This window comes from Ipomoea nil, unplaced genomic scaffold (genome assembly GCF_001879475.1).
Source record: "Ipomoea nil cultivar Tokyo-kokei standard unplaced genomic scaffold, Asagao_1.1 scaffold1421, whole genome shotgun sequence".
NCBI classification, from domain to species: Eukaryota; Viridiplantae; Streptophyta; class Magnoliopsida; order Solanales; family Convolvulaceae; genus Ipomoea; species Ipomoea nil.
In genome coordinates this window covers 3,323,577-3,337,523 of record NW_017617849.1, presented here as the reverse complement: position 1 = coordinate 3,337,523, position 13,947 = coordinate 3,323,577, and the positions used below count along the sequence as shown (strand labels likewise).

The 13,947-nt window shown below is 33.5% G+C and overlaps 1 protein-coding gene across 1 annotated transcript in view; it reads right to left on the bottom strand.

The window, feature by feature from the left end:
- Positions 1-3,172: 3,172 nt before the first annotated feature.
- LOC109187717 (probable WRKY transcription factor 71) overlaps positions 3,173-13,947 on the bottom strand; it is a 50,952-nt gene continuing 40,177 nt past the window's right edge. Inside the window, exons 2-4 of the mRNA XM_019338011.1 lie at positions 4,759-4,999; positions 4,064-4,213; positions 3,173-3,756 (exon numbers count right to left, since the gene is read on the bottom strand). Coding sequence (XP_019193556.1) covers positions 3,348-3,756; positions 4,064-4,213; positions 4,759-4,999 — 800 coding nt within the window. The 3' untranslated portion in view covers positions 3,173-3,347. The remainder of the gene's footprint in view (positions 3,757-4,063; positions 4,214-4,758; positions 5,000-13,947) is intronic.

Below are 13,947 nucleotides of genomic sequence, written 5' to 3'. Positions count from 1 at the left end.
CACACTTTATTTTGCCATAACTCATCTTTACTTCAGCTTTTAACTTATCTTGAAAATATTTATTTTCGCTGTGTAATATTGTTTTATAAAAAATTTTTGGACTTTTTAGTTAAGGCCTTTTACTCATTATCAACAGGGACCATTAATCTCTTTTACAAATAATGATCCACTAGAAGAGCAATATATGTGGAGAAAATATGGTTTACTAAAAGAATCTCAACAAAGCAAGTCTAGCTAAGTCAAGAACAACGGGAACAACAGAGCATAAGTCACTAAATTAATTAGATATGGCAAAGATAGTATGGATGAATGTTTTGGATAACTTTTAGAAAAGTTGAAGTACAAGAATGTCTATCAATTAACAACCTAGCTAGGATATGCTAATAAAGTAGCTGTTGACAAAAAAAAAAAAAAAAAAAATCTACAAAGAGTGAGGCTTACATGCAAATTAAAAGGAATTGCTGTAGTTTTCATATTAAAATAATTCTTATGCCATGTTTACTTTATTAATTTTAGAGTAAATACCCAAAATGGTCCATCGACTATAGCTAAATTCACAAATTGGTCATTGACTTTCAATTTTAACCAATTAAGTCCTTAACTTTGCAATTTTAACACGATTTGGTCCTCCGTCTATTTGACCGTTTGTTGATTGTGATTTTTGAGGATATATATGTAATTTCATGGTCCATCGTCGATTTTTTAAGGTTCCAATTGCATTTTCAGACCGCACTGTTACATTTGAATCCACCGCCGAAAGCAATTTGCCAAATCCTGTCGCCTTTCTTCATCCTCTCTTTGGATTCAATGTAGTTGAGTTCGTACCAGAGTGAAGAAGACAACGTGTTTCCGAACCGGTGCAGCGTCATCCTGGAGGCCTCCATGTGCTCCGGGTATTTCTGGAGATCGTCGATGACGGCGCGGGCGCCAGCGTTAATGCGGAAGTGTTCGAAGGACCAAATCGTGTTAAAAGAGTTAATTACCAAAATGGTCCCTTGACTATAGTGAAATTACCAATTTGGTCCTTGACTATTTTTTTAAACCAATTAAGTCCCTCAACTTTAAAATTTTTAACCAATTTGGTCCTCTGTTAGTTTGACCGTTAGTCAACTATTAACTTAGGACCAAATTGGTAATTTTGCTATAGTCAAGGGACTATTTTGGTAATTAACTTTAGGGGTGGGCAATTCGATTTAGTTTTCACGAATCTAACCGAACCGAACCGAAGTAGTTTGGTTCGGTAATATACCGAACAACCGAACGATATTGGATTCTTGTATACCGAATGGTTCGATAAAAAACCGATCCGATTCGAATTTTTCGGTAAAAAATTGAACTGAACCGAATACCGTTTGATTTTTTTTTAAAATATAATAATAATAATAATAATAATAATAATAATAAATAAATAAATAAATAAATAAATAAATAAATAAAAATTAAATCCAAGTCCCTGCTGCTTGCTCTCCGTTCAGCTCATATTCTCACGGGTATCTCTCGTAAATGTTTTATTTGATTTTTTTATGGTTTATTATCAAAAGTTCTATATTATGTGTTATGGTGTTTACATAGTCCATATCCAAAGTCTAATATATAACAAAATAGCAATCCATAGTTCAAACGGTATTCGGTTCGGTTCGTTTTTTACCGAACAATTCAGTTCGGTTCGAGTTTTTATCGAACAATTCTGTATACAAGAATCTATTACCGTTCGGTTGTTCGATATATTACCGAATCTAACTAGTTTGGTACAGTACGGTTCAAGAAAATTGAACCGAATTGTCGACCCTTAAAGTTAATTACCAAAATGGTCCCTTGACTATAGCGAATTACCAATTTGGTCCCAAGTTAACGGTTGACTAACGGTCAAACAAACGGAGGACCAAATTGGTTAAGATTTTTAAAGTTGAGGGACTAAATTGATCAAAAAAAATAATCAAGGATCAAATTAGTAATTTCGCTATAGTCAAGGGACTATTTCAGTAATTAACTCGTGTTAAAATTGCAAAGTTAAGGACTTAATTGGTTAAAATTGAAAGTCAAGGATCAATTTGTGAATTTAGCTATAGTTGAGGGACCATTTTGAGTAATTACTCTTAATTTTATTTTTCAGAAAATGTACATGTAACTATAAAAACCAACCCCGTCGTTTGAATTAATTCTATCAAATTCTTTGCTGATTTAATGTGAGAATTAAATTATTCTAGACGAGTATTATATTATATGTAGAATTGAATATTCCAAACTCTAGAAAACATGGATGGGTAATGTTACGTTGTAGATCGATGTTACGTTGTGGTGTGTTAGTACGTCCTGAAAGTAACAAAAAACCTGCTCTCTTTTGACTCAAGCTGGACATTGTGAATTATATTGTGTGGTTAATTAGTTCGTGAGAGACAACGTTAATTATCAGCGCAGAGGTCAACAATGTCAAGCTTATCTTTACACATGTGCTGCAACCTCTTAGCTTCTTTCATCATCAATCCATCCCCAGCTGGAGTGGGAAAAACTGAAGCAATAATGATTGCTTTTTTCAATAATGCAGCCATGATTTTATTCCCAGTGCTTATTAGCTACATACGTTCTCAAAACTTTAATTTCTTCTCTTTGCTAGCCCAACAAGACTCCTTTCTCTACACTTTTGTCTCTCTCATTCAACACTACAATTATTGACTAATTAGGAATCCCTTTTTGATTGGTAGTCATCACAACTAGAATTGACAAATGCCAAACCTCTAATTAATTAAGCTAGCAAAACCGGTTAGGGTATCCACCTTAATTACTCTTTTATTTGTTATCAATCGACACCAAGCCAATTTGCATTAAATACAATTACCCATAATGTGTTTGGTTGCATTGAACACTATATTAAGAAACATATCCTCAGTACCTGATGCAAATCGACATAGGATAACGTTGTTTAATTGACACCTTAAAAAATTCTTTGTAATGACAATTTTTGGATGAATTATTAGGAGTACGTGATAGAATAAATAGTTTGGTTTAGTTTGAGCACATATAAGGGAAAATGTTTTATCAAAAATAATTTAATTCCAGTCATCTACATCTTCAAAGAAGACTCAACAAGTTCATGACCAAATAAACACATCATAATCTCACATGTCTATATATATATATATATACCCATCCACCCTCCCATCCTTGTAGCTCAGACAATAAATATAAACATCAACAGCTCTAATAGTGAATTGAAAAATGTGTTCCGTCTCTGAATTATAAAATTAAAATGATAGTGATGATCGAGACTACACATTTATATTATATATAGATGTTTGCCGAACAGGAGCAAGGCGTGAAGGAATAATAACGTACGTACTCGATCCATCTCATGGATGCTCCTGTTTATGGCCCAATGATGAGACAAGCATGTCCTGGAATAAAGTGTACTGATCGACTGCGGATTGGGTCATCTGATGATCATAGTGGTGAGGGTTGAGGCCAAGATGGTGATTGTGCTGATGATAGCTGCCGTACATGGAAGTCTGGAAATTTGTGGAGGCTGACAGCATTGGATTGAGCAAGAGGTCTTGATGGAAGGTGGGCATGAGCGCGGCCGGAGATGGTGACAAGAATGAAGCTGGGGATAGCAGCGCCACCGCATTGCCGCGTAGAGTCGCCGGACAGTGGTGGTTGTGCTGCCCTTCGTAGGTGGTGACCACGACTGTTGGGTCTTCGTATGATCTCTCCACACGCTTCTTCACGGTGCATTTTTGGCTGGTGCACCTGTAATAACTCCTGCAACAATATAACGTTGAATACATAACCCTTCTGGTGAACTTAACCGACAAAGAATCATAAGACGTAAATCAGTTTAGATCGTTCATAGCTGATCAGGTTAAATTAAGAAGGTCAATAAACTAAGTCACTTTCAATAAGAGTTAAATTTGTAACATTGTAGTTATTAAGTCGAGCTAGAGTCTGACCAACATAATTGGCTGGAGTTATGGCACAATGTTACGTTTCTTCATGTGCTTTTCTAGAAGATTAAGGTTGGTTGAAAAATCTAATCATGAATAGGTTTAGCATGAAATTAAATGAAAACCTGGGAAACGGACTGTTCTTGACAGCTTTCTGTCCGTATTTTCTCCAGCGATATCCATCTTCAAGATTATCAATCTCACTTTTTGTCATGAAGGCGAATCTTGGTTCCTTTTGCTTCTTCTCCCCTTTCTTCTTCGCTGCACCTTTGTTTCTGAAATATTTATACAGAAATTTATATATATTCAATCACCATATATATTCTCACTCACACCACTAATGTAACATTAATAATTAGTACTGTTCTTCACACATAATGCAAGCTAAGGAGTGAGAAATGGTTGTATATATGCTGTCGAAAAAAATAGGGTTTTTGTTTAACATGAAAATTGGATTCCACCTGGGAGAAGATCGATCAAGAAGAAAAATCAATTCAATTTTAGATGAATATTTTGATGTTGGAAGCAGATAAAATATCAGGAAATTAATTAAAATCATACTATTTTTTATGCTAAATAGTCTAAATTTTGTTGGTAAAATATAATGTAATGGGTTGAAAAGACTAGGTAGCACAAGACTTCCCAAAGTCCAAATTGGAAATAATATATCCAAGTTGTATGTATGTATACTAATTAATTCTACCAAACAATTCAAGAATATATATAATTGAGGGAAACATGGCGTGACATAAGGTGTGATATCTTGAGCTTAAATTAAATTAAACCACAAAATAATAATAAAAAATAAATAAAATCCTACATTTTTGTGGACTTGTCGTCGTCTCCGTCCTCACACCCTTTGGGCAGTATCAGATCTTTCTTGCTCTTTGAGGAATCTTCTTCTCCGTTATCTCCCCCCGCAGCCTCACTGGACGAGGACGACACCGATGAATTCGCCGCCACAAACGGAATATTCTCCGCGCTGCTTCCCGCCGCCGCCTCTCCCGCAGAAACACTACTCTTTCTAGAAGATTCCTGGTGGTGCTGCTGCTGCTGATGATCGGCCGGAGTGCAGACAACCTCGGACGAAGAGCCGCAAGACATCCCAAAAGCGTTGGAGAGAGTGTGGTAATCCATGGAGCCTTGTAAGCTCTCGGTGAAACTCATGAACGGAGAAGGAAGGAATTCTTGGTGGAGGAGATTCTGTGTCGGAGCAGACGGCGGGTGATGATGATCAGAGGAAGCGTAGATAGAAGAAGGGTTGTGGTCGGCGTGATCATCGCCGAAGAAAGGGAATGTGTTGATCCTTCCACTTCCCATGTGATTATGGTAATAGAATGGGTTATCAGACATGGAGAAAAAACAACAACAACGTTGTACTGATCTCTCTCTAGGCAGACTCGAAAATCAAAAAAGGGAATCTGAACTCTCTTTCTGTTGGAAAAGGAATGAATTTTGAAGCTTTCTTGGATCTTGAATTGATTTGATTTGCTTTCTAGCTACCTGAACCAAAAAGAAGATAAGGGGGGGTTGGGATCGGTGATGTTTTCCTCAGAGATTGGGAAAAACAGCAAAAACCAGTTGATAGTAGAGATTCATGGAGATGGATCCGAGGTTCTTGAAGCTAAGTGAGAGTTGAATTGGTAAGTGAATATGAACAAGATGTTATTTTCTTTTCGTAGGGGGTAGTGGGTTTTGGGATAGCTTTTTTATTGCTTTTTAGGGAGATGGGAAGTGCTTGGTTGTTTTAGGTTACTTAGCTTGAATAGTTTAGAAAGACTTTGAGAGAGAGAGAGAGAGAGAAGGGTGATGGTCCTTGTTGGAGGGGAGAATAGAATTTTGGGCTACTCAAGAAGCTAGCTAGATAGATTAATAGACAACATTTTCCACCTCAAAATTACAATATTATTTTTTTAAAATTATTAGAGATAACAGCATTTTGTTAGTCCCTTGATTATTTCTTATTTAGAAATGTGATCCTTCAATTCTTAAGTGAACACATGTGAACCTGTAATTTTTTCTAAATTTGCATTGTCAATTTGACCCCTCCACCTAATGAAATTAACTAACCAATTCAACAATATTGATCATTTGAGCAAAATTAATAGATAAATTATTTATTGTTATTATTATTATTAAGAAAATGTTTCCCACGCCTATAATTACCCCTCCCTATTAGTCTTGAATTTTAAAAATATATATATTTATTTTCATGAATTACTTATGAATTTGTTGACTCAATCCTGAGTTAATTAATAAGGAATCTAAATATCCCATGAAAAGATAACGATTTAGTTTGGTAACATAATTAGTTTATAAGTGAATTCTGGCTTATTTGACCAGTATTAGTTGTTTGACTTGGTTAAACAATCAATATGAGTGTTTGATTAATTAGCTTTTTATAACAACTTATTGTTCCATGTTAAAATTCAAAAAAACTGCTCAATGCAGCTTTTTCGATAAGCTTTTTAAGAAAGTCATTTTGTGTGTAATCAGCTATCAGCTGACAGCTAATTTACTAAACACTTTTCTACAAGCAGCTAGTTCTATCAACTAGTCAAACTCACTAACCCAACCATCTAACAACTATCAGCTAACAACTGTTTACTAAACAACCCAACATGTCAAGAAATGGTAATTATAGGGGTTTCTAGCATATTAGCTATTATTATTAGCAAAGAGACATCAAAGAGTGCCTTTAAATAAAGCATACCATAGAAGTCATGTGAAAAAATCTTAATGAGATTTGAAGAATTTCCACACAAGAAACTGTCTTAATCAAACCTGTGTCTTTTTTTTTTTTTTTTTTTTCAGAAAAAAATAAAATTAAAATGGCTGCGAGGGAATAACCATCAAATTATTGTTTTTAAAAAATAAAGAATATAGTGGCATAAAATAAATGTGTTAGGCACCATATATGTCTATCACTGCACCTGCCAATTTTTTTAGTAATTAAAGGCCATATAGTCACCTACTTACACAATCAACGGCGTAAGGCATGAAATCTCTATAGCAGCACATCTTTTAATCTCAATTTAAATTTCACGTTTATATCACAAAGAAATATCACTGATGTTTTACAAGAAAAGAAAATATAATTTAACATAAATAACACTTTTTGTAAATAAATAAATATTTTCTTACATTTTTTTTTAGTCCGATCGCAAGTTTCCTCATATATGATAAGACCTCTTTAAGGGTGACAATATTATTTCATGAGTTTTAAAATAATTGCATTCTTTTATAGTTTAAACATAGATAAACAGTACAATTTACAATCAATCAATCATTATATCATGGACAAAGGTACATATTACTACATGCACCAAGTCATCCTGTGATTCCTATCGTTTCTCCTCATACTTATTTCTCTTTTTCATTTTTTTTACAAATAAAATTATTGTATAAAAAGTATATCGTTAAAAATTTATAATTAAGATATTTTTAATGACATTAATATTGATTTGTTTTTTTAAAACATTAATAAATTAAACTCACATGTACATAATGTCATTATTTTAAGTACAAAAATCACTATATTATCGTTAACTTGTAGGTACATAAATTCAATATTGTAGGTTCATAAAACCACTATTGCAAGTTCATCACAAAATATTAAACGATATGATATATTGAAAAAAATATATTAATATAGTTGTCATTTAAAATATCTCAACACAAGATATTTTTAAAGAGATTTTTATATATTTATATAAAAGAAAATAAAAAATAATATATTTAAGTGATAATTGATCAATTGGTACCATTTTTACTAATTTATAGTATTATTTCTATGTACATAGGTTGAATCTATTACAATGTAGTAAATCTCTTCAGGCTTGAAATCACAACCTCCCTTATAGAAGTCCAATCCGGATGCTATCTGAGCACAAGGTGCTTGACATCCTCATCGCGACTTAATGTCTCTATAAATAAATTAATTAAACTTTAAAAATAAAAATGGTTGGAATTTATGAATAAACGAAAACCTTGAAATAATTAATATGCATTTTGGAAAATTAAAAATCTTATTACAAAAGAAAGTTGTGGAAGAGGTGCACCGCTGGAAAATGATTAATATGCATTTTGGAAGAGAAACACATGCAGCATTTTTGGTATGAGTCGATCAGCTATGAACAATTTAGACTGATTTATCTCTTTATAATTTTTTACTTGTTAAGATTACAAAGTAAAATTTATCTCGTACGATATACTGTACATGTCCTCAGATAATAATTGCGAGTTATCCTCATGACCACTCAAACACATGCAGCAGCTTTGCTGGAGAGTGGAAGTCAAAGGATTCCGAGGTGGATACGAGGCTGTTAATTGTGATAGAGATATAATTGAAGGAAGGACCGGAGGCTCTCTCCCACGTGTCCGGAGACCGGCACCGGCATTTGACCCTAGCGGACAACACACTTGGCACGTTCCTTGTACAGTTTTTGCAACCATTGTATTTCCATCTCTTCATCATACTTGCCACCACTGTTTGTGTCTCTCTGTGTGTAAAGTATATATATCACATATTAAAGATGCTTGCAAAGATTATTTAATTTTTAAAGGTTATGTACAATATACAAGTGTTAAAACTTATAGAATTAACTTACAAGGCACAATATAATATATTATTAAAAATTACTATTTATGTGGACAAATATTTGTCATTTTTACTATTTATTTATTTAGTTAATTAATTAAATTTTGACTTAAATTCGGTCGATATCAATATCTAGAGTGAATTCCATTTTTGGTTTACTATTATAGGGTCGTTTTCAATTTCAGTCCACTTTAATTTTTTTTGCCACTTTACAACAACTGTTATTGAATGTGTTCCACTTTTAGTCCACCGTTAATATTTCCGTCAAGAGGCCGTATAATCAAAGGGTATTTTGGTCTTTTTATGTTTGTCTCTTCTCTTTTAATCCAGACGCTTCGTCCTCCTCCTTCGATATTCAAAGATGGCTCTTCGAACAACGAGAATGGGAAGCCAAAGCTACATCGTTTTCTTCGTTCCAACATGGGCCAGCGAGGTTTCTTAGGTTTTAGGTTTAATGTTCTCATTTCTTTAGTCAAACATAGTCTTGGATGAGAAGAAAGGTCAAAATACCCCTAGATTACACGGCCTCTTGATGGAAATACTAACGGTGAGACTAAAAGTGGAACACATTCAATAATAGTGGTTATAAAGTGGCAAAAAAAAATTAAAGTGGACTAAAATTGGAAACGCCCCTACAACAGTAGGACCAAAAATGGAATTCACTCTCAATATCTATTCAAAATAAATAAATAAATAAATTGTCTTGAAAGTGGTAATAACTAAGTGGATGAAGCATGTTTTTAGTATTTGGATTGTCACAAGTTTGATTTTTACTAAGACCATCTCGATTAAACTCATCACACAATTCAAGTACAACTAGTCTAAAAAATTATAACTTAATTTGTTAATAATATATTTTAAAATAATATTAAAAATTAGATTGTGTTAATCATATACAAGAGTGATGAGCTTAATTCGGACTTTACCTAATGATATTACTCCCCTTTTACTCGAGAAGTGAGTAGGGCAATTTGGATTGATTTCAGATAAATTGTGTTAGATCAATTAAAAGTCTCCTTTTTCAGCATTAAATGTGCCTTATATAGGCAAAAGAGGGAACACATGCCGCAGATTCGGCATGTCTTCCACGTGGAAGGCGCAAGTTGACCGGTTAGGGAGGCGGTTCCAAGTGCTATGATGTAGGGGATATAATGGACATAACGTGATTGAGACAAGGTTCAAGGGATGGATAGCCGGAGAGACGGGTGGTAGGTCGGGAAGTCCTCCCGATCTCAAGGTGAGTGCCTTGCTCAAGGTTCGGGCTACCGGGAATGATTGTGTGGTATTCAGTCCCGACCAGTTAAGAGTCGGAGCTGGTCGGTTACTGGTCTACTCACGGATTTGAGCGGTCGAGTGTATATGTATTATCAAAGAGGAGGCCATTGTCATCCCCAAATTCCATTATTATTGCAACATTATCTTAATTATATATGTATGGTGCGAAATGAATCGTTGACTAATTCTATACATACATTATAGTGTTATCCTATGTACATAATATGTACAGTATGTACAAACTAGTATTGTAATAACAATACAGAAGGTAACGAAACGTATGTATGGTTAGTTGGCACTAGTACGTACTGTTAACTAGTACCGTGACATACGAACCATTAATTGATTCTATACATATATCTTCTTATTATTATCGTCACATGTATATAGTACATATACAAGGATGTATGACGATTTGGGCAGGCAGTTGTACCGTTAACTTAGGCGGAAGCAAAAGAGCAAATTGCTGTTGTTGACTTTGGAAGAGAGGGAGTACAAAGTGCCAAATATATATATATATATATATATATATATATATATATATATATATATATATATATATATATAGGGAAGGGATCAGGTGCATTTGTGGATTCCCGTGCGGTTGTGCGGTGGATTAATGTGCGTGAGTGTTGTGCTTAATGTGCCTGAGATTTGTACTTAATGTGCGTAATGTTAATATGCGTGAGTTTTGTACTTAATGTGCCTGAGTATTGTGCTTAATATGCGTTAGATTTGTGCTTAATGTGCGTGAGTAGTTCAGAATTACGAGCTCAGAAGGAAGCAGAACAGAAAACTCACGCACATTAACGTCCAAGCTTCTTGTTACTTCTTCCTTCAATTTGGCCATGGATTCTGGATTACCATCTACCTTCAGTGCAGTTGAATGTTTATATAGATGACGCACGCACAGCAAAATTTGCATACCAGCTAAGTGTGGATTTCTGTTGTATTATTCCCATAATTCTTAACCACCATAGCCCGCCTCCGCATCATCATCATCAGGGAAGGGGCAATGGCTATTGAGGAAGAAGCTAACATCCATATTTTCTGCTGCATTTTACACATTCACGCACATTAAGTACAAATCTCAGGCACGTTAAGTATAACACTCACGCACATTGAGTACAAATCTCACGCACATTAATCAACTGCACAACCGCACGGGAAACATTCAACCGCATGGGAACCTTTCACTATATATATATATATATATATATATATATATATATATATATATATATATATATATATACATATATATGCCAAGCAACTTGTGTTCAGATGGCACTCGGGTTGGAATTCTATATAAGAGGGTGTGAGTTTAAGCCTTAGTGAAGGCGTTATTGGCTCTTTGTACCTTCAATAGGTTGCATGCATATATATATATATATATATATATATATATATATATATATATGCTCGCATGCATTTTGCGTACAGTATTTTCCATGCTTTTGGCGCATTCATTGCATTATTGCCTTCAAATGCGGAAAAAGTGTACATGATGATGATCAAAGGTGTAATAAAGCATGTATTATGCCAACAATTTATCTACTTTTTTGTTTTTTGAAAATGCATTTTGTGACTAAGGTGAACCCAAAATGGTAAATTTTTTCTTTGATTGGAAATGGGTAATTTTTAAATATAAACTAAAAGAAATAGACAACATTACTTTGTTTAATGCATTTGGGTCAAAATTTTGAAGAAACACATTATATAAATTAAATTTGTTTGATTAGCTCTTTGCCATGATTTAGAGGAAAAATGTTTAGACTTTCCTCTCTTATATGAGTTACTGTTGTTATTCCTATCCGCTCCAACTACACATCATGCTTCTTTGAATTCGTGATTCTGGGTTCTGATACCAATTGGGGATCAATAACTTATCATTACGATAAAAGGTATAACTAGTAGCGAAGATGGAACTTTATTTCTTTATAATTGCTTAGCAGTTAGCGATCGATACTGTCCAATGACAAGATGCTGAACTCAGCGGCAAATTATTGTGTGGACCATGGTCCACACAATGTTATGTGGACTATAACAAAAAATACATTTTTAATATGCTAAATGTACATTATTTTTGTACTGAATGTATATTATACAATATAATGTACACTCAGAACAAAAATAATGTACATCCCCTGAATACAATATACATATTTTTGTATTGAATATACATTATTTTTGTACTGAGTGTACATTATTTTACAGTAGACAAAATATGGTCCTTATAACTTGTGTGGACCATGATCCATACAATAATGATTGGAACTCAGCTCTCCGGGCCACAACCCAACACTTTCCGTCATGTTAGAAGGGTTGCAAACCGTGTACCTCATATTCTTGCTAAAGTTATGAATTTACAAGCTAGTTCTGGTCTTTGGAGTATACTTCCGCACTTGTTTTTGTGACTATTTTCTTCCTCATTCAATACATTGTGGTGCTTTTGCTTTGAATTTTTTTTTTTTTTTAAATTTTTTTTTAGCTAAAAAAGAGAGAGAATGGAATTTATCAATTTCTATCAAAATCAAACGCATTTTCCTAATGTATTTTTTTCAAAATTTTGATTCGTAAACATGAATGACTTTGTTTATTTCCATCAAACATGTATTTGTGGTCTTACCCATTTAAATTCTCCTATTCTAGTCAAAACCCATTTAATTCCACCTCCCTTCTCTCTCTTGATACCTCGTCGGCTCGTCCCATGCATGTTTTTGTCAAAAAGTAAGAGATGGGATCCGGGCTTTTGGACATAAAACAACAACCTAATATAAATGAAAAAATGTAACTTTTTTCCCTAAGTTATATATTTATAGTACCTTTTTTCTCTTGAATTATTCATGTAAGTATATTAGTCCTCTCAATCATTTGGTGGTTTTTTCCTTGATATATTAAATTGACATTTCTACCCTTAAAGTAAACATTTTATTTAATTTTATTCTCCAACAAATTATTGCGTATACGTAGGGATGACAACGGTTCAGTTTAAACTAAACCGGACCCTATAACAATCGAATTGAAAGTTTTCGGTTATGATTCAGATCAAAACTCAATATTTGAATTTCAGTTTATTAAAATTATGAATCTAAAAACTAGATCCTGAACCGTAAATCGGTGATTCCGAATCCGGTTCACGATTTTGAACCGTCTTTATTTTAGTTTTTTTTTTTAAATTTTAAAATAGTCTAAATTCAATAATAAATGTATTTTTTTTCAGTTCGGAACATGAATCGGCCGTTCCGGTTCGCAATTTTAATAAACTCTAAATATCGGGTTTCACTTCTAAATTGTAATTTGAATATTTCGATTTGGTTGCTATAATGTTTGCTCGGTTTGAATCAAATCGTGGTCATAATTTGTTTGAGAAGAAAAATAAATGAAATATTTGTTTGAAGGGTAAATGCATCCATTTAACATTTTAGGGGAAAAAACAACCATTTGAATAATTCATGGGAAAAAAGTGCCCATGACATTTGGCATGACTCTGATACCAAATTAAAGCATATGCTCCATCTCAACTAGCTGATAATTCGATTACACATTAATGGTTATATGCTCAACAAGTATTGAAAAATCAAAATCAAAATATTCCAAGCATCACATTCAAAAAATAAAACTTTCAATTTAATATATATATATATATATATATATATATATATATATATATATATACGCGCAGTATATTAGATATAACAAATTTTGAAAAGTCATATCTATATCTCATTTACTTTAAGTTGATACAAATTAGATAGAACTCAGAAGTGTATTTAAAAAATTAAATTGAATTTGGCGGATTTATGCTCGCCCTAGTACGAATTACATTAACTATTATAATTAATGCAGCAGCTACTTTAACATACTGGATCACCCGTGCATTAACTGCAGCTATACATTAAATTTGCAATTTTATTGGCTAAGGCATGTCTGGAGGCCTAACTAATGATATTCCATTGGAGGACAAACAAATACTCTTGCCCACAATACTCTTGACCAGTGAGTATGGTAGGGCAGCTAGTTAGCTAGGAATGTACTTAACCCGGCCAAATTGCCAAACCAATATTATAGCTATAAAAAATGAAATATTTTAAATCGGGCGACTTCTATTCTTTCCAATACTCTTTTGGTCAG